General features: G+C 38.2%; 1 protein-coding gene across 1 annotated transcript in view; it reads right to left on the bottom strand.

The window, feature by feature from the left end:
* LOC137073779 (uncharacterized) overlaps positions 1–18,666 on the bottom strand; it is a 48,286-nt gene that overhangs the window by 12,020 nt on the left and 17,600 nt on the right. The window contains exons 2-39 of the mRNA XM_067442487.1: positions 15,731–15,877; positions 9,101–10,423; positions 8,883–9,004; positions 8,734–8,795; positions 8,468–8,568; positions 8,291–8,357; positions 8,039–8,193; positions 7,809–7,930; positions 7,659–7,720; positions 7,395–7,495; positions 7,218–7,284; positions 6,964–7,118; positions 6,735–6,856; positions 6,585–6,646; positions 6,319–6,419; positions 6,140–6,206; positions 5,886–6,040; positions 5,657–5,778; positions 5,507–5,568; positions 5,241–5,341; positions 5,062–5,128; positions 4,808–4,962; positions 4,579–4,700; positions 4,429–4,490; positions 4,165–4,265; positions 3,988–4,054; positions 3,734–3,888; positions 3,504–3,625; positions 2,280–2,341; positions 2,016–2,116; positions 1,839–1,905; positions 1,585–1,739; positions 1,356–1,477; positions 1,206–1,267; positions 940–1,040; positions 761–827; positions 507–661; positions 278–399 (exon numbers count right to left, since the gene is read on the bottom strand). Of these exons, the coding sequence (XP_067298588.1) occupies positions 278–399; positions 507–661; positions 761–827; positions 940–1,040; positions 1,206–1,267; positions 1,356–1,477; positions 1,585–1,739; positions 1,839–1,905; positions 2,016–2,116; positions 2,280–2,341; positions 3,504–3,625; positions 3,734–3,888; positions 3,988–4,054; positions 4,165–4,265; positions 4,429–4,490; positions 4,579–4,700; positions 4,808–4,962; positions 5,062–5,128; positions 5,241–5,341; positions 5,507–5,568; positions 5,657–5,778; positions 5,886–6,040; positions 6,140–6,206; positions 6,319–6,419; positions 6,585–6,646; positions 6,735–6,856; positions 6,964–7,118; positions 7,218–7,284; positions 7,395–7,495; positions 7,659–7,720; positions 7,809–7,930; positions 8,039–8,193; positions 8,291–8,357; positions 8,468–8,568; positions 8,734–8,795; positions 8,883–9,004; positions 9,101–10,423; positions 15,731–15,877 (5,141 nt within the window). The remainder of the gene's footprint in view (positions 1–277; positions 400–506; positions 662–760; positions 828–939; positions 1,041–1,205; positions 1,268–1,355; positions 1,478–1,584; positions 1,740–1,838; positions 1,906–2,015; positions 2,117–2,279; positions 2,342–3,503; positions 3,626–3,733; positions 3,889–3,987; positions 4,055–4,164; positions 4,266–4,428; positions 4,491–4,578; positions 4,701–4,807; positions 4,963–5,061; positions 5,129–5,240; positions 5,342–5,506; positions 5,569–5,656; positions 5,779–5,885; positions 6,041–6,139; positions 6,207–6,318; positions 6,420–6,584; positions 6,647–6,734; positions 6,857–6,963; positions 7,119–7,217; positions 7,285–7,394; positions 7,496–7,658; positions 7,721–7,808; positions 7,931–8,038; positions 8,194–8,290; positions 8,358–8,467; positions 8,569–8,733; positions 8,796–8,882; positions 9,005–9,100; positions 10,424–15,730; positions 15,878–18,666) is intronic.

Genomic DNA, 18,666 nt, shown 5'->3' with positions numbered 1-18,666 from the left:
AATTCATAAATATTACAAAACAATGTCTGAGAATTACCTAGAAAAAGTATGTTTAATATTGGATGGCTTCATAAATCTAAAATGTGCAAGGACAACCTGAATATTTCAAAGTCAGATTGTATCTTACGTGAAGTTAGATGATTTGGGTTGTAAAGTTTGATCGCTTGTTTGATTCAGAAGAGTGTTCAGCTGCAGAAGAAAATCAAACCATTCATTAAACTCTGAAGAAGCTTTATATTTGTCCCATTAATGTGTTCATTTAATGATGAATGTTTACCGCATTATTGACGACATCCTGCACTTGCTTGTAGGTGTTGTTTCTGAGCTCAGGGACTTCAGACATGCTGATGTTACTCAGACTAAACTTAATGATGACGGCATAGGAGGTTTCAGAGATTTCTGTTGGCAAAGAATCACAATTTTTTATTGAATCAACCTTGACATTACATCACTGGTTGAAACATTTTTATTTGAAATGTTTTTAAATTCAAGATAACGAAACTTACTCTGATAGGTGACATCCACCACCTTCACTGAATCATTGAGCTTTGATTCCCTGCTTTGCCGGAGAGTGTTGATGGCACTGAGGACCAGAGCTTCACTGGGGACTGGAGATGAAGAGTTGAACAACAGCACGCTTGTGACCACTGCTGAACCAGATCTGCAAAGAGCACAGCATTTGTTTAATATATTTCTCATTTTGCAATAAAATTACTCCATGACTGACTGCTAGTTCTCAAAATAGAAAATCAACACCTACATTAGATTTGGAGGAGCCACAGAGGAACCGGTTGTTGATTCTGGAAACACTGTTGTAGTGGTCAGACCTGCAATCATTGTCAAAAGAAAAACAATGAGTCTTTTATGATTTACAGCAAAAGTCTTTTTTTTTGTACTTTTATAATATTTTATAGCAATATTTCATAATTATTGACATACCCAGTTGTGAGTGAAGTAGATTCAGGAAGCTGACTGGTTTTATGATATCTCCATCCTGGACGGTGTATGCCATACTGCCATCAATCTGGTTTGAAGAGCTCCTGTGGGAAAAACAGAAGACATTGTTTAAGTACTTCAATTCATAAATATTACAAACAATGTAAGATAATTACCTACAATAAGTTTTTTTTTTTGCTTTGGATGGCTTTATAAATCTAAAATGTGCAAAGACAACCTGAATATTTCAAAGTCAGATTGCATCTTACGTGAAGTTAGATGATTTGGGTTGAAAAGTTGGACTGCTAGGTTCATTCAGAAGAGTGTTCAGCTGCAGAAGAAAATCAAACCATTCATTAAACTCTGAAGAAGCTTTATATTTGTCCCATTAATGTGTTCATTTAATAATGAATGTTTACCGCATTATTGACGACATCCTGCACTTGCTTGTAGGTGTTGTTTCTGAGCTCAGGGACTTCAGACATGCTGATGTTACTCAGACTAAACTTAATGATGACGGCATAGGAGGTTTCAGAGATTTCTGTTGGCAAAGAATCACAATTTTTTATTGAATCAACCTTGACATTACATCACTGGTTGAAACATTTTTACTTGAAATATTTTTAAATTCAAGATAACGAAACTTACTCTGATAGGTGACATCCACCAACTTCACTGAATCATTGAGCTTTGATTCCCTGCTTTGCCGGAGAGTGTTGATGGCACTGAGGACCAGAGCTTCACTGGGGACTGGAGATGAAGAGTTGAACAACAGCACGCTTGTGACCACTGCTGAACCAGATCTGCAAAGAGCACAGCATTTGTTTAATATATTTCTCATTTTGCAATAAAATTACTCCATGACTGACTGCTAGATCTCAAAATAGAAAATCAACACCTACATTAGATTTGGAGGAGCCACAGAGGAACCGGTTGTTGATTCTGGAAACACTGTTGTAGTGATCAGTTCTGCAATCATTGTCAAAAGAAAAACAATTAGTCTTTTATGATTTACAGCAAAAGTCTTTTTTTGTACTTTTATAATATTGTATAGCCATATTTCATAATTATTGACATACCCAATTGTGAGTGAAGTAGATTCAGGAAGCTGACTGGTTTTATGGTATCTCCATCCTGGACGGTGTATGCCATACTGCCATCAATCTGGTTTGAAGAGCTCCTGTGGGAAAAACAGAAAGCATTGTTTAAGTACTTCAATTCATAAAAATTACAAAACAATATATGAGAATTACCTAGAAAAAGTATGTTTAATATTGGATGGCTTTATAAAACTAAAATGTGCAAAGACAACCTGAATATTTCAAAGTCAGATTGTATCTTACGTGAAGTTAGATGATTTGGGTTGAAAAGTTGGACTGCTAGGTTCATTCAGAAGAGTGTTCAGCTGCAGAAGAAAATCAAACCATTCATTAAACTCTGAAGAAGCTTTATATTTGTCCCATTAATGTGTTCATTTAATGATGAATGTTTACCGCATTATTGACGACATCCTGCATTTGCTTGTAGGTGTTGTTTCTGAGCTCAGGGACTTCAGACATGCTGATGTTACTCAGACTAAACTTAATGATGACGGCATAGGAGGTTTCAGAGATTTCTGTTGGCAAAGAATCAAACATTTTTATTCAGTCAAACTTTGACATTACATCACTGGTTGAAACATTTTTATTTGAAATATTTCTAAATTCAAGATAACGAAACTTACTCTGATAGGTGACATCCACCAACTTCACTGAATCATTAAACTTTGATTCCCTGCTTTGCCGGAGAGTGTTGATGGCACTGAGGACCAGAGCTTCACTGGGGACTGGAGATGAAGAGTTGAACAACAGCACGCTTGTGACCACTGCTGGACCAGATCTGTAAAGAACACAGCATTTGTTTAATATATTTCTCATTTTGCAATAAAATTACTCCATGACTGACTGCTAGATCTCAAAATAGAAAATCAACACCTACATTAGATTTGGAGGAGCCACAGAGGAACCGGTTGTTGATTCTGGAAACACTGTTGTAGTGGTCAGATCTGCAATCATTGTCAAAAGAAAAACAATTAGTCTTTTATGATTCACAGCAAAAGTCTTTTTTTGTACTTTTATAATATTGTATAGCCATATTTCATAATTATTGACATACCCAGTTGTGAGTGAAGTAGATTCAGGAAGCTGACTGGTTTTATGGTATCTCCATCCTGGACGGTGTATGCCATACTGCCATCAATCTGGTTTGAAGAGCTCCTGTGAGAAAAACAGAAGACATTGTTTAAGTACTTCAATTCATAAATATTACAAAACAATATATGAGAATTACCTACAAAAATTATGTTTAATATTGGATGGCTTTATAAATCTAAAATGTGCAAAGACAACATGAATATTTCAAAGTCAGATTGTATCTTACGTGAAGTTAGATGATTTGGGTTGTAAAGTTTGATCGCTTGTTTGATTCAGAAGAGTGTTCAGCTGCAGAAGAAAATCAAGCCATTCATTAATCTTTGAAGAAGTTTTATATCACATTCAGACTAATTTTTTTTAATGATGAATGTTTACCGCATTATTGACTACATCCTGCATTTGCTTGTAGGTGTTGTTTCTGAGCTCAGGGACTTCAGACATGCTGATGTTACTCAGACTAAACGTAATGATGATGGCATAGGAGGTTTCAGAGATTTCTGTTGGCAAAGAATTACACATTTTTATTCAGTCAAACCTTGACATTATATCACTGGTTGAAACATTTTTATTTGAAATATTTTTAAATTCAAGATAACGAAACTTACTCTGATAGGTGACATCCACCACCTTCACTGAGTCATTAAACTTTGATTCCCTGCTTTGCCGGAGAGTGTTGATGGCACTGAGGACCAGAGCTTCACTGGGGACTGGAGATGAAGAGTTGAACAACAGTGTGCTTGTGACCACTGCTGAACCAGATCTGTAAAGAGCACAGCATTTGTTTAATATATTTCTCATTTTGCAATAAAATTACTCCATGACTGACTGCTAGATCTCAAAATAGAAAATCAACACCTACATTAGATTTGGAGGAGCCACAGAGGAACCGGTTGTTGATTCTGGAAACACTGTTGTAGTGGTCAGATCTGCAATCATTGTCAAAAGAAAAACAATTAGTCTTTTGTGATTTACAGCAAAAGTGTTTTTTTGTACTTTTATAATATTGTATAGCCATATTTCATAATTATTGACATACCCATTTGTGAGTGAAGTAGATTCAGGAAGCTGACTGGTTTTATGACATCTCCATCCTGGACGGTGTATGCCATACTGCCATCAATCTGGTTTGAAGAGCTCCTGTGGGAAAAACAGAAGACATTGTTTAAGTACTTCAATTCATAAATATTACAAAACAATGTCTGAGAATTACCTAGAAAAAGTATGTTTAATATTGGATGGCTTCATAAATCTAAAATGTGCAAAGACAACCTGAATATTTCAAAGTCAGATTGTATCTTACGTGAAGTTAGATGATTTGGGTTGTAAAGTTTGATCGCTTGTTTGATTCAGAAGAGTGTTCAGCTGCAGAAGAAAATCAAGCCATTCATTAAACTCTGAAGAAGCTTTATATTTGTCCCATTAATGTGTTCATTTTATGATGAATGTTTACCGCATTATTGACGACATCCTGCACTTGCTTGTAGGTGTTGTTTCTGAGCTCAGGGACTTCAGACATGCTGATGTTACTCAGACTAAACTTAATGATGACGGCATAGGAGGTTTCAGAGATTTCTGTTGGCAAAGAATCAAACATTTTTATTGAATCAACCTTGACATTACATCACTGGTTGAAACATTTTTATTTGAAATATTTTTAAATTCAAGATAACGAAACTTACTCTGATAGGTGACATTCAGGACCTTCACTGAATCATTGAGCTTTGATTCCCTGCTTTGCCGGAGAGTGTTGATGGCACTGAGGACCAGAGCTTCACTGGGGACTGGAGATGAAGAGTTGAACAACAGCACGCTTGTGACCACTGCTGGACTAGATCTGCAAAGAGCACAGCATTTGTTTAATATATTTCTCATTTTGCAATAAAATTACTCCATGACTGACTGCTAGTTCTCAAAATAGAAAATCAACACCTACATTAGATTTGGAGGAGCCACAGAGGAACCGGTTGTTGATTCTGGAAACACTGTTGTAGTGGTCAGATCTGCAATCATTGTCAAAAGAAAAACAATGAGTCTTTTATGATTTACAGCAAAAGTCTTTTTTTTTGTACTTTTATAATATTTTATAGCAATATTTCATAATTATTGACATACCCAGTTGTGAGTGAAGTAGATTCAGGAAGCTGACTGGTTTTATGGTATCTCCATCCTGGAAGGTGTATGCCATACTGCCATCAATCTGGTTTGAAGAGCTCCTGTGGGAAAAACAGAAGACATTGTTTAAGTTCTTCAATTCATAAATATTACAAACAATGTAAGATAATTACCTACAATAAGTATTTTTTTTTGCTTTGGATGGCTTTATAAATCTAAAATGTGCAAAGACAACCTGAATATTTCAAAGTCAGATTGCATCTTACGTGAAGTTAGATGATTTGGGTTGAAAAGTTGGACTGCTAGGTTCATTCAGAAGAGTGTTCAGCTGCAGAAGAAAATCAAACCATTCATTAAACTCTGAAGAAGCTTTATATTTGTCCCATTAATGTGTTCATTTAATAATGAATGTTTACCGCATTATTGACGACATCCTGCACTTGCTTGTAGGTGTTGTTTCTGAGCTCAGGGACTTCAGACATGCTGATGTTACTCAGACTAAACTTAATGATGACGGCATAGGAGGTTTCAGAGATTTCTGTTGGCAAAGAATCACAATTTTTTATTGAATCAACCTTGACATTACATCACTGGTTGAAACATTTTTACTTGAAATATTTTTAAATTCAAGATAACGAAACTTACTCTGATAGGTGACATCCACCAACTTCACTGAATCATTGAGCTTTGATTCCCTGCTTTGCCGGAGAGTGTTGATGGCACTGAGGACCAGAGCTTCACTGGGGACTGGAGATGAAGAGTTGAACAACAGCACGCTTGTGACCACTGCTGAACCAGATCTGTAAAGAGCACAGCATTTGTTTAATATATTTCTCATTTTGCAATAAAATTACTACATGACTGACTGCTAGTTCTCAAAATAGAAAATCAACACCTACATTAGATTTGGAGGAGCCACAGAGGAACCGGTTGTTGATTCTGGAAACACTGTTGTAGTGGTCAGATCTGCAATCATTGTCAAAAGAAAAACAATGAGTCTTTTATGATTTACAGCAAAAGTCTTTTTTTTTGTACTTTTATAATATTTTATAGCAATATTTCATAATTATTGACATACCCAGTTGTGAGTGAAGTAGATTCAGGAAGCTGACTGGTTTTATGGTATCTCCATCCTGGAAGGTGTATGCCATACTGCCATCAATCTGGTTTGAAGAGCTCCTGTGGGAAAAACAGAAGACATTGTTTAAGTACTTCAATTCATAAATATTACAAACAATGTAAGATAATTACCTACAATAAGTTTTTTTTTTTGCTTTGGATGGCTTTATAAATCTAAAATGTGCAAAGACAACCTGAATATTTCAAAGTCAGATTGCATCTTACGTGAAGTTAGATGATTTGGGTTGAAAAGTTGGACTGCTAGGTTCATTCAGAAGAGTGTTCAGCTGCAGAAGAAAATCAAACCATTCATTAAACTCTGAAGAAGCTTTATATTTGTCCCATTAATGTGTTCATTTAATAATGAATGTTTACCGCATTATTGACGACATCCTGCACTTGCTTGTAGGTGTTGTTTCTGAGCTCAGGGACTTCAGACATGCTGATGTTACTCAGACTAAACTTAATGATGACGGCATAGGAGGTTTCAGAGATTTCTGTTGGCAAAGAATCACAATTTTTTATTGAATCAACCTTGACATTACATCACTGGTTGAAACATTTTTACTTGAAATATTTTTAAATTCAAGATAACGAAACTTACTCTGATAGGTGACATCCACCAACTTCACTGAATCATTGAGCTTTGATTCCCTGCTTTGCCGGAGAGTGTTGATGGCACTGAGGACCAGAGCTTCACCGGGGACTGGAGATGAAGAGTTGAACAACAGCACGCTTGTGACCACTGCTGAACCAGATCTGCAAAGAGCACAGCATTTGTTTAATATATTTCTCATTTTGCAATAAAATTACTACATGACTGACTGCTAGTTCTCAAAATAGAAAATCAACACCTACATTAGATTTGGAGGAGCCACAGAGGAACCGGTTGTTGATTCTGGAAACACTGTTGTAGTGGTCAGATCTGCAATCATTGTCAAAAGAAAAACAATTAGTCTTTTATGATTTACAGCAAAAGTCTTTTTTTGTACTTTTATAATATTGTATAGCCATATTTCATAATTATTGACATACCCAATTGTGAGTGAAGTAGATTCAGGAAGCTGACTGGTTTTATGGTATCTCCATCCTGGACGGTATATGCCATACTGCCATCAATCTGGTTTGAAGAGCTCCTGTGGGAAAAACAGAAAGCATTGTTTAAGTACTTCAATTCATAAAAATTACAAAACAATATATGAGAATTACCTAGAAAAAGTATGTTTAATATTGGATGGCTTTATAAAACTAAAATGTGCAAAGACAACCTGAATATTTCAAAGTCAGATTGTATCTTACGTGAAGTTAGATGATTTGGGTTGAAAAGTTGGACTGCTAGGTTCATTCAGAAGAGTGTTCAGCTGCAGAAGAAAATCAAACCATTCATTAAACTCTGAAGAAGCTTTATATTTGTCCCATTAATGTGTTCATTTAATGATGAATGTTTACCGCATTATTGACGACATCCTGCATTTGCTTGTAGGTGTTGTTTCTGAGCTCAGGGACTTCAGACATGCTGATGTTACTCAGACTAAACTTAATGATGACGGCATAGGAGGTTTCAGAGATTTCTGTTGGCAAAGAATCACACATTTTTATTCAGTCAAACTTTGACATTACATCACTGGTTGAAACATTTTTATTTGAAATATTTCTAAATTCAAGATAACGAAACTTACTCTGATAGGTGACATCCACCAACTTCACTGAATCATTAAACTTTGATTCCCTGCTTTGCCGGAGAGTGTTGATGGCACTGAGGACCAGAGCTTCACTGGGGACTGGAGATGAAGAGTTGAACAACAGCACGCTTGTGACCACTGCTGGACCAGATCTGTAAAGAACAGCATTTGTTTAATATATTTCTCATTTTGCAATAAAATTACTCCATGACTGACTGCTAGATCTCAAAATAGAAAATCAACACCTACATTAGATTTGGAGGAGCCACAGAGGAACCGGTTGTTGATTCTGGAAACACTGTTGTAGTGGTCAGATCTGCAATCATTGTCAAAAGAAAAACAATTAGTCTTTTATGATTTACAGCAAAAGTCTTCTTTTGTACTTTTATAATGTTGTATAGCCATATTTCATAATTATTGACATACCTAGTTGTGAGTGAAGTAGATTCAGGAAGCTGACTGGTTTTATGATATCTCCATCCTGGACGGTGTATGCCATACTGCCATCAATCTGGTTTGAAGAGCTCCTGTGAGAAAAACAGAAGACATTGTTTAAGTACTTCAATTCATAAATATTACAAAACAATGTATGAGAATTACCTAGAAAAAGAGATTTTTTTAAAAAAAATGTCTTTATTCATCTAAAATGTGCAAAGAAAACATGAATATTTCAAAGTCAGATTGCATCTTACGTGAAGTTGGATGATTTGGGTTGAAAAGTTGGACTGCTAGGTTCATTTAGAAGAGTGTTCAGCTGCAGAAGAAAATAAAAAAATTAATTAAACTCAGAAGAAGCTTTATATTTCTCACATAAATATGTCCATTAATGAAGAATGTTTACCGCATAATTGACGACATCCTGCACTTGCTTGTAGGTGTTGTTTCTGAGCTCAGGGACTTCAGACATGCTGATGTTACTCAGACTAAATTTAATGACGACGGCATAGGAGGTTTCAGAGATTTCTGTTGGCAACAAATATTTATTCAGTTAAAGTTTATTATAAATCACATATTAACATTTAGTTTTTAAATACTTTTTAATTCAATGATAAAACTTACTCTCATAAGTGTAATTCACCACCTTCAGTGATTCATTGAGCTGTGACTGATTGGATTTCATAAGAATGTTGATAGCACCAAGGACAAGAGACTCAGTCGGCACGGATGACATGGATGAGAATACCAGTTTGGTTGTGACTATTGCATTGCCCGTCATATTAGTTGCCGATGCTGATGATGTTGTTTCTATTGATGTTTGAACTGAAATTGTGGGTGATGGTTTCTGGATTTCTAGACCTGGTAATGTCACTGGAATCACTAATGGAAATTCTGTAGTTGTGAGACCTGTAATAATTCCAGTTGTAGTTGTTGATGTAGTTTCTGAATTCAAGTTTGCCCAAGACACAGTGTTGGTTGTTGGGATTGAACTTGAAGTTGTTGAAAGTGCCAGTGTGGATAGAGCAGGAGATGTGCTGGTAAAAGCTACAGTTGTGCTAAACAGACCTGTAGTTTCTTTAAATGTAGTTGTTGTTTGAGTTGCTGTTGTACTTGGAAACGTAGTTGAGATATCAGCTGGAATTGTAGTGGTGGGAAGAGCAGTCATGGTTGTCATGGATGCAGTTGATCTTGGAGGTTCAGTTGTTTTTGTTGGAGTTGAAGTTAGGGATATAGTTACATGCGTTGTGGAGATAGGCATAATTGTTACAGCAACAGTTATGTTTTCTGGAGAAACAGTTGTGATTATTGGAGGTGCAGGTGTGGTAAGTGTTGTTTGGCTTATAGCTGGAGCTGTATTAGTAAAAGCAGCAGTTGTGCTTGATAAAGGTGCAGTTGTTATTTGGAATGCAGTTGTTGTTGTGAATGTGTTTGTGCTTTGAGCTGAAGTTGGAGTTTGAAGTTCAGTTGTAGGATTGTTACTTGTTGTTGGAGCTTCAGATGAGGTTGCAGCTGATGTAGTAGTGGCAGGCTCTATTGCTGTTGTGGAAGCTGCAGTTGTGGTTGTAGGTGTTGGTGCATGTGCAGTGGTACTTTCTGATGTTACAGATGTTGATGGTGAAGTAAAAATTGTGGTTTCTGTGGTCACAACTGTGGTTGTGAAAGGTTCAGTACTTGTTGTTGTAGGAGCCATTGTTGTTTGAGCCAGGCTTGTAATTGCAGATTCAGATGATGTTACAGCTGATGTTGTAGTGGGAAGAAAGTACATGGTTGTAGAAGCAGAACTTGTAGGAACTGATGTTGATGCAAGACTTGAAGTTGTAGAAATTGTTGTTGAAGCAACAGTTGGGGATGTGGATGCAATTGTTGTTTTTGAAGTTGTAGGCATTGTTGTTAAAGCAGGTGTTGTAGTTTCTGAAGTTATATCTGCTGTTTCAGTTGTTGGAGCTGTAGATATAGTTTCAGCTGTTGTACTTTCTGAAGTTTTTGGCAGCGATGTTGAAATAAGAGGTGTTGTTTCTGTACGTACAACTGTGGTTATGGAAGCCTGAGTTGTTGGGAGGTCAATTGATGTTGTGGGTTCAGCTGTAGTCATGGTTGTTAGAGGTGCAGTTGAAGTTTCTGGAGTGGTAGGAATTGTTGTTGAAACAACAGTTGTGGTTGGTGTATTTGTTGTTTCAGTTGAAGTTGTTGTTTCTAAAGTTGTAGGCATTGTTGTTGAGGCAAGTGTTGTAGTTTCTGAAGTTATAACTGTTGTTGCAGTTGTTGAAGCTGTGGATGTAATTTCTGCTGTTGTACTTTCTGAAGTTGTTGGCAGTGATGTTGTACTAAGAGGTGTTGTTTCTGTACTCACTACTGTGGTTGTGGAAGCCTGAGTTGTTGTAAGGCCAATTGATGTTGTGGGTTCAGCTGTAGTCATGGTTGTTAGAGGTGCAGTTGAAGTTTCTGGAGTGGTAGGAATTGTTGTTGAAACAACAGTTGTGGTTGGTGTATTTGTTGTTTCAGTTGCAGTTGTTGGTTCTAAAGTTGTAGGCATTGTTGTTGAGGCAAGTGTTGTAGTTTCTGAAGTTATAACTGTTGTTGCAGTTGTTGAAGCTGTGGGTGTGAGTTCTGTTGTTGTACTTTCTGAAGTTGTTGGCAGTGATGTTGTACTAAGAGGTGTTGTTTCTGTACTCACTACTCTGGTTGTGGAAGCCTGAGTTGTTGTAAGGCCAATTGATGTTGTGGGTTCAGCTGTAGTCATGGTTGTCAGAGGTGCAGTTGAAGTTTCTGGAGTGGTAGGAATTGTTGTTGAAACAACAGTTGTGGTTGGTGTATTTGTTGTTTCAGTTGCAGTTGTTGTTTCTAAAGTTGTAGGCATTGTTGTTGAGGCAAGTGTTGTAGTTTCTGAAGTTATAACTGTTGTTGCAGTTGTTGAAGCTTTGGATGTGATTTCTGCTGTTGTACTTTCTGAAGTTGTTGGCAGTGATGTTGTACTAAGAGGTGTTGTTTCTGTACTCACTACTGTGGTTGTGGAAGCCTGAGTTGTTGTAAGGCCAATTGATGTTGTGGGTTCAGCTGTAGTCATGGTTGTTAGAGGTGCAGTTGAAGTTTCTGGAGTGGTAGGAATTGTTGTTGAAACAACAGTTGTGGTTGGTGTATTTGTTGTTTCAGTTGCAGTTGTTGGTTCTAAAGTTGTAGGCATTGTTGTTGAGGCAAGTGTTGTAGTTTCTGAAGTTATAACTGTTGTTGCAGTTGTTGAAGCTGTGGATGTCATTTCTGCTGTTGTACTTTCTGAAGTTGTTGGCAGTGATGTTGTACTAAGAGGTGTTGTTTCTGTACTCACTACTGTGGTTGTGGAAGCCTGAGTTATTGTAAGGCCTATTGATGTTGTGGGTTCAGCTGTAGTCATGGTTGTTAGAGGTGCAGTTGAAGTTTCTGGAGTGGTAGGAATTGTTGTTGAAACAACAGTTGTGGTTGGTGTATTTGTTGTTTCAGTTGCAGTTGTTGGTTCTAAAATTGTAGGCATTGTTGTTGAGGCAAGTGTTGTAGTTTCTGAAGTTATAACTGTTGTTGCAGTTGTTGAAACTGTGGATGTAATTTCTGCTGTTGTACTTTCTGAAGTTGTTGGCAGTGATGTTGTACTAAGAGGTGTTGTTTCTGTACTCACTACTGTGGTTGTGGAAGCCTGAGCTGTTGGGAGGCCAATTGATGTTGTGAGTTCAGCTGTAGTCATGGTTGTTAGAGGTGCAGTTGAAGTTTCTGGAGTGGTAGGAATTGTTGTTGAAACAACAGTTGTGGTTGGTGTATTTGTTGTTTCAGTTGCAGTTGTTGTTTCTAAAGTTGTAGGCATTGTTGTTGAGGCAAGTGTTGTAGTTTCTGAAGTTATAACTGTTGTTGCAGTTGTTGAAGCTGTGGATGTAATTTCTGCTGTTGTACTTTCTGAAGTTGTTGGCAGTGATGTTGTACTAAGAGGTGTTGTTTCTGTACTCACTACTGTGGTTGTGGAAGCCTGAGTTGTTGTAAGGCCAATTGATGTTGTGGGTTCAGCTGTAGTCATGGTTGTTAGAGGTGCAGTTGAAGTTTCTGGAGTGGTAGGAATTGTTGTTGAAACAACAGTTGTGTTTGGTGTATTTGTTGTTTCAGTTGCAGTTGTTGGTTCTAAAGTTGTAGGCATTGTTGTTGAGGCAAGTGTTGTAGTTTCTGAAGTTATAACCGTTGTTGCAGTTGTTGAAGCTGTGGATGTGATTTCTGCTGTTGTACTTTCTGAAGTTGTTGGCAGTGATGTTGTACTAAGAGGGGTTGTTTCTGTACTCACTACTGTGGTTATGGAAGCCTGAGCTGTTGGGAGGCCAATTGATGTTGTGGGTTCAGCTGTAGTCATGGTTGTTAGAGGTGCAGTTGAAGTTTCTGGAGTGGTAGGAATTGTTGTTGAAACAACAGTTGTGGTTGGTGTATTTGTTGTTTCAGTTGCAGTTGTTGTTTCTAAAGTTGTAGGCATTGTTGTTGAGGCAAGTGTTGTAGTTTCTGAAGTTATAACTGTTGTTGCAGTTGTTGAAGCTGTGGATGTGATTTCTGCTGTTGTACTTTCTGAAGTTGTTGGCAGTGATGTTGTACTAAGAGGTGTTGTTTCTGTACTCACTACTGTGGTTGTGGAAGCCTGAGTTGTTGTAAGGCCAATTGATGTTGTGGGTTCAGCTGTAGTCATGGTTGTTAGAGGTGCAGTTGAAGTTTCTGGAGTGGTAGGAATTGTTGTTGAAACAACAGTTGTGGTTGGTGTATTTGTTGTTTCAGTTGCAGTTGTTGGTTCTAAAGTTGTAGGCATTGTTGTTGAGGCAAGTGTTGTAGTTTCTGAAGTTATAACTGTTGTTGCAGTTGTTGAAGCTGTGGATGTGATTTCTGCTGTTGTACTTACTGAAGTTGTTGGCAGTGATGTTGTACTAAGAGGTGTTGTTTCTGTACTCACTACTGTGGTTGTGGAAGCCTGAGTTGTTGTAAGGCCAATTGATGTTGTGGGTTCAGCTGTAGTCATGGTTGTTAGAGGTGCAGTTGAAGTTTCTGGAGTGGTAGGAATTGTTGTTGAAACAACAGTTGTGGTTGGTGTATTTGTTGTTTCAGTTGCAGTTGTTGTTTCTAAAGTTGTAGGCATTGTTGTTGAGGCAAGTGTTGTAGTTTCTGAAGTTATAACTGTTGTTGCAGTTGTTGAAGCTGTGGATGTGATTTCTGCTGTTGTACTTTCTGAAGTTGTTGGCAGTGATGTTGTACTAAGAGGTGTTGTTTCTGTACTCACTACTGTGGTTGTGGAAGCCTGAGTTGTTGTAAGGCCAATTGATGTTGTGGGTTCAGCTGTAGTCATGGTTGTTAGAGGTGCAGTTGAAGTTTCTGGAGTGGTAGGAATTGTTGTTGAAACAACAGTTGTGGTTGGTGTATTTGTTGTTTCAGTTGCAGTTGTTGGTTCTAAAGTTGTAGGCATTGTTGTTGAGGCAAGTGTTGTAGTTTCTGAAGTTATAACTGTTGTTGCAGTTGTTGAAGCTGTGGATGTGATTTCTGCTGTTGTACTTTCTGAAGTTGTTGGCAGTGATGTTGTACTAAGAGGTGTTGTTTCTGTACTCACTACTGTGGTTGTGGAAGCCTGAGTTGTTGTAAGGCCAATTGATGTTGTGGGTTCAGCTGTAGTCATGGTTGTTAGAGGTGCAGTTGAAGTTTCTGGAGTGGTAGGAATTGTTGTTGAAACAACAGTTGTGGTTGGTGTATTTGTTGTTTCAGTTGCAGTTGTTGTTTCTAAAGTTGTAGGCATTGTTGTTGAGGCAAGTGTTGTAGTTTCTGAAGTTATAACTGTTGTTGCAGTTGTTGAAGCTGTGGATGTGATTTCTGCTGTTGTACTTTCTGAAGTTGTTGGCAGTGATGTTGTACTAAGAGGGGTTGTTTCTGTACTCACTACTGTGGTTGTGGAAGCCTGAGTTGTTGTAAGGCCAATTGATGTTGTGGGTTCAGCTGTAGTCATGGTTGTTAGAGGTGCAGTTGAAGTTTCTGGAGTGGTAGGAATTGTTGTTGAAACAACAGTTGTGGTTGGTGTATTTGTTGTTTCAGTTGCAGTTGTTGGTTCTAAAGTTGTAGGCATTGTTGTTGAGGCAAGTGTTGTAGTTTCTGAAGTTATAACTGTTGTTGCAGTTGTTGAAGCTTTGGATGTGATTTCTGCTGTTGTACTTTCTGAAGTTGTTGGCAGTGATGTTGTACTAAGAGGTGTTGTTTCTGTACTCACTACTGTGGTTGTGGAAGCCTGAGTTGTTGTAAGGCCAATTGATGTTGTGGGTTCAGCTGTAGTCATGGTTGTTAGAGGTGCAGTTGAAGTTTCTGGAGTGGTAGGAATTGTTGTTGAAACAACAGTTGTGGTTGGTGTATTTGTGGGTTCAGCTGTAGTCATGGTTGTTAGAGGTGCAGTTGAAGTTTCTGGAGTGGTAGGAATTGTTGTTGAAACAACAGTTGTGGTTGGTGTATTTGTTGTTTCAGTTGCACTTGTTGTTTCTAAAGTTGTAGGCATTGTTGTTGAGGCAAGTGTTGTAGTTTCTGAAGTTATAACTGTTGTTGCAGTTGTTGAAGCTGTGGATGTGATTTCTGCTGTTGTACTTTCTGAAGTTGTTGGCAGTGATGTTGTACTAAGAGGTGTTGTTTCTGTACTCACTACTGTGGTTGTGGAAGCCTGAGTTGTTGTAAGGCCAATTGATGTTGTGGGTTCAGCTGTAGTCATGGTTGTTAGAGGTGCAGTTGAAGTTTCTGGAGTGGTAGGAATTGTTGTTGAAACAACAGTTGTGGTTGGTGTATTTGTTGTTTCAGTTGCAGTTGTTGGTTCTAAAGTTGTAGGCATTGTTGTTGAGGCAAGTGTTGTAGTTTCTGAAGTTATAACTGTTGTTGCAGTTGTTGAAGCTGTGGATGTGATTTCTGCTGTTGTACTTTCTGAAGTTGTTGGCAGTGATGTTGTACTAAGAGGTGTTGTTTCTGTACTCACTACTGTGGTTGTGGAAGCCTGAGTTGTTGTAAGGCCAATTGATGTTGTGGGTTCAGCTGTAGTCATGGTTGTTAGAGGTGCAGTTGAAGTTTCTGGAGTGGTAGGAATTGTTGTTGAAACAACAGTTGTGGTTGGTGTATTTGTTGTTTCAGTTGCAGTTGTTGTTTCTAAAGTTGTAGGCATTGTTGTTGAGGCAAGTGTTGTAGTTTCTGAAGTTATAACTGTTGTTGCAGTTGTTGAAGCTGTGGATGTGATTTCTGCTGTTGTACTTTCTGAAGTTGTTGGCAGTGATGTTGTACTAAGAGGGGTTGTTTCTGTACTCACTACTGTGGTTGTGGAAGCCTGAGTTGTTGTAAGGCCAATTGATGTTGTGGGTTCAGCTGTAGTCATGGTTGTTAGAGGTGCAGTTGAAGTTTCTGGAGTGGTAGGAATTGTTGTTGAAACAACAGTTGTGGTTGGTGTATTTGTTGTTTCAGTTGCAGTTGTTGGTTCTAAAGTTGTAGGCATTGTTGTTGAGGCAAGTGTTGTAGTTTCTGAAGTTATAACTGTTGTTGCAGTTGTTGAAGCTTTGGATGTGATTTCTGCTGTTGTACTTTCTGAAGTTGTTGGCAGTGATGTTGTACTAAGAGGTGTTGTTTCTGTACTCACTACTGTGGTTGTGGAAGCCTGAGTTGTTGTAAGGCCAATTGATGTTGTGGGTTCAGCTGTAGTCATGGTTGTTAGAGGTGCAGTTGAAGTTTCTGGAGTGGTAGGAATTGTTGTTGAAACAACAGTTGTGGTTGGTGTATTTGTTGTTTCAGTTGAAGTTGTTGTTTCTAAAGTTGTAGGCATTGTTGTTGAGGCAAGTGTTGTAGTTTCTGAAGTTATAACTGTTGTTGCAGTTGTTGAAGCTGTGGATGTAATTTCTGCTGTTGTACTTTCTGAAGTTGTTGGCAGTGATGTTGTACTAAGAGGTGTTGTTTCTGTACTCACTACTGTGGTTGTGGAAGCCTGAGTTGTTGTAAGGCCAATTGATGTTGTGGGTTCAGCTGTAGTTATGGTTGTTAGAGGTGCAGTTGAAGTTTCTGGAGTGGTAGGAATTGTTGTTGAAATAACAGTTGTGGTTGGTGTATTTGTTGTTTCAGTTGCAGTTGTTGGTTCTAAAGTTGTAGGCATTGTTGTTGAGGCAAGTGTTGTAGTTTCTGAAGTTATAACTGTTGTTGCAGTTGTTGAAGCTGTGGATGTGATTTCTGCTGTTGTACTTTCTGAAGTTGTTGGCAGTGATGTTGTACTAAGAGGGGTTGTTTCTGTACTCACTACTGTGGTTGTGGAAGCCTGAGTTGTTGTAAGGCCAATTGATGTTGTGGGTTCAGCTGTAGTCATGGTTGTTAGAGGTGCAGTTGAAGTTTCTGGAGTGGTAGGAATTGTTGTTGAAACAACAGTTGTGGTTGGTGTATTTGTTGTTTCAGTTGAAGTTGTTGTTTCTAAAGTTGTAGGCATTGTTGTTGAGGCAAGTGTTGTAGTTTCTGAAGTTATAACTGTTGTTGCAGTTGTTGAAGCTGTGGATGTAATTTCTGCTGTTGTACTTTCTGAAGTTGTTGGCAGTGATGTTGTACTAAGAGGTGTTGTTTCTGTACTCACTACTGTGGTTGTGGAAGCCTGAGTTGTTGTAAGGCCAATTGATGTTGTGGGTTCAGCTGTAGTCATGGTTGTTAGAGGTGCAGTTGAAGTTTCTGGAGTGGTAGGAATTGTTGTTGAAATAACAGTTGTGGTTGGTGTATTTGTTGTTTCAGTTGCAGTTGTTGTTTCTAAAGTTGTAGGCATTGTTGTTGAGGCAAGTGTTGTAGTTTCTGAAGTTATAACTGTTGTTGCAGTTGTTGAAGCTGTGGATGTGATTTCTGCTGTTGTACTTTCTGAAGTTGTTGGCAGTGATGTTGTACTAAGAGGTGTTGTTTCTGTACTCACTACTGTGGTTGTGGAAGCCTGAGTTGTTGTAAGGCCAATTGATGTTGTGGGTTCAGCTGTAGTCATGGTTGTTAGAGGTGCAGTTGAAGTTTCTGGAGTGGTAGGAATTGTTGTTGAAACAACAGTTGTGGTTGGTGTATTTGTTGTTTCAGTTGCAGTTGTTGTTTCTAAAGTTGTAGGCATTGTTGTTGAGGCAAGTGTTGTAGTTTCTGAAGTTATAACTGTTGTTGCAGTTGTTGAAGCTGTGGATGTGATTTCTGCTGTTGTACTTTCTGAAGTTGTTGGCAGTGATGTTGTACTAAGAGGTGTTGTTTCTGTACTCACTACTGTGGTTGTGGAAGCCTGAGTTGTTGTAAGGCCAATTGATGTTGTGGGTTCAGCTGTAGTCATGGTTGTTAGAGGTGCAGTTGAAGTTTCTGGAGTGGTAGGAATTGTTGTTGAAACAACAGTTGTGGTTGGTGTATTTGTTGTTTCAGTTGCAGTTGTTGGTTCTAAAGTTGTAGGCATTGTTGTTGAGGCAAGTGTTGTAGTTTCTGAAGTTATAACTGTTGTTGCAGTTGTTGAAGCTGTGGATGTCATTTCTGCTGTTGTACTTTCTGAAGTTGTTGGCAGTGATGTTGTACTAAGAGGTGTTGTTTCTGTACTCACTACTGTGGTTGTGGAAGCCTGAGTTGTTGTAAGGCCAATTGATGTTGTGGGTTCAGCTGTAGTCATGGTTGTTAGAGGTGCAGTTGGAGTTTCTGGAGTGGTAGGAATTGTTGTTGAAACAACAGTTGTGGTTGGTGTATTTGTTGTTTCAGTTGCAGTTGTTGGTTCTAAAGTTGTAGGCATTGTTGTGGAGGCAAGTGTTGTAGTTTCTGAAGTTATAACTGTTGTTGCAGTTGTTGAAGCTGTGGATGTGATTTCTGCTGTTGTACTTTCTGAAGTTGTTGGCAGTGATGTTGTACTAAGAGGTGTTGTTTCTGTACTCACTACTGTGGTTGTGGAAGCCTGAGTTGTTGTAAGGCCAATTGATGTTGTGGGTTCAGCTGTAGTCATGGTTGTTAGAGGTGCAGTTGAAGTTTCTGGAGTGGTAGGAATTGTTGTTGAAACAACAGTTGTGGTTGGTGTATTTGTTGTTTCAGTTGCAGTTGTGGGTTCTAAAGTTGTAGGCATTGTTGTTGAGGCAAGTGTTGTAGTTTCTGAAGTTATAACTGTTGTTGCAGTTGTTGAAGCTGTGGATGTGATTTCTGCTGTTGTACTTTCTGAAGTTGTTGGCAGT

The sequence above is a fragment of the Pseudorasbora parva genome, chromosome 4 (genome assembly GCF_024679245.1).
Source record: "Pseudorasbora parva isolate DD20220531a chromosome 4, ASM2467924v1, whole genome shotgun sequence".
NCBI classification, from domain to species: Eukaryota; Metazoa; Chordata; class Actinopteri; order Cypriniformes; family Gobionidae; genus Pseudorasbora; species Pseudorasbora parva.
The sequence above is the reverse complement of the archived record's forward strand: the minus strand, read 5'-3'. Positions and strand labels throughout refer to the sequence as shown.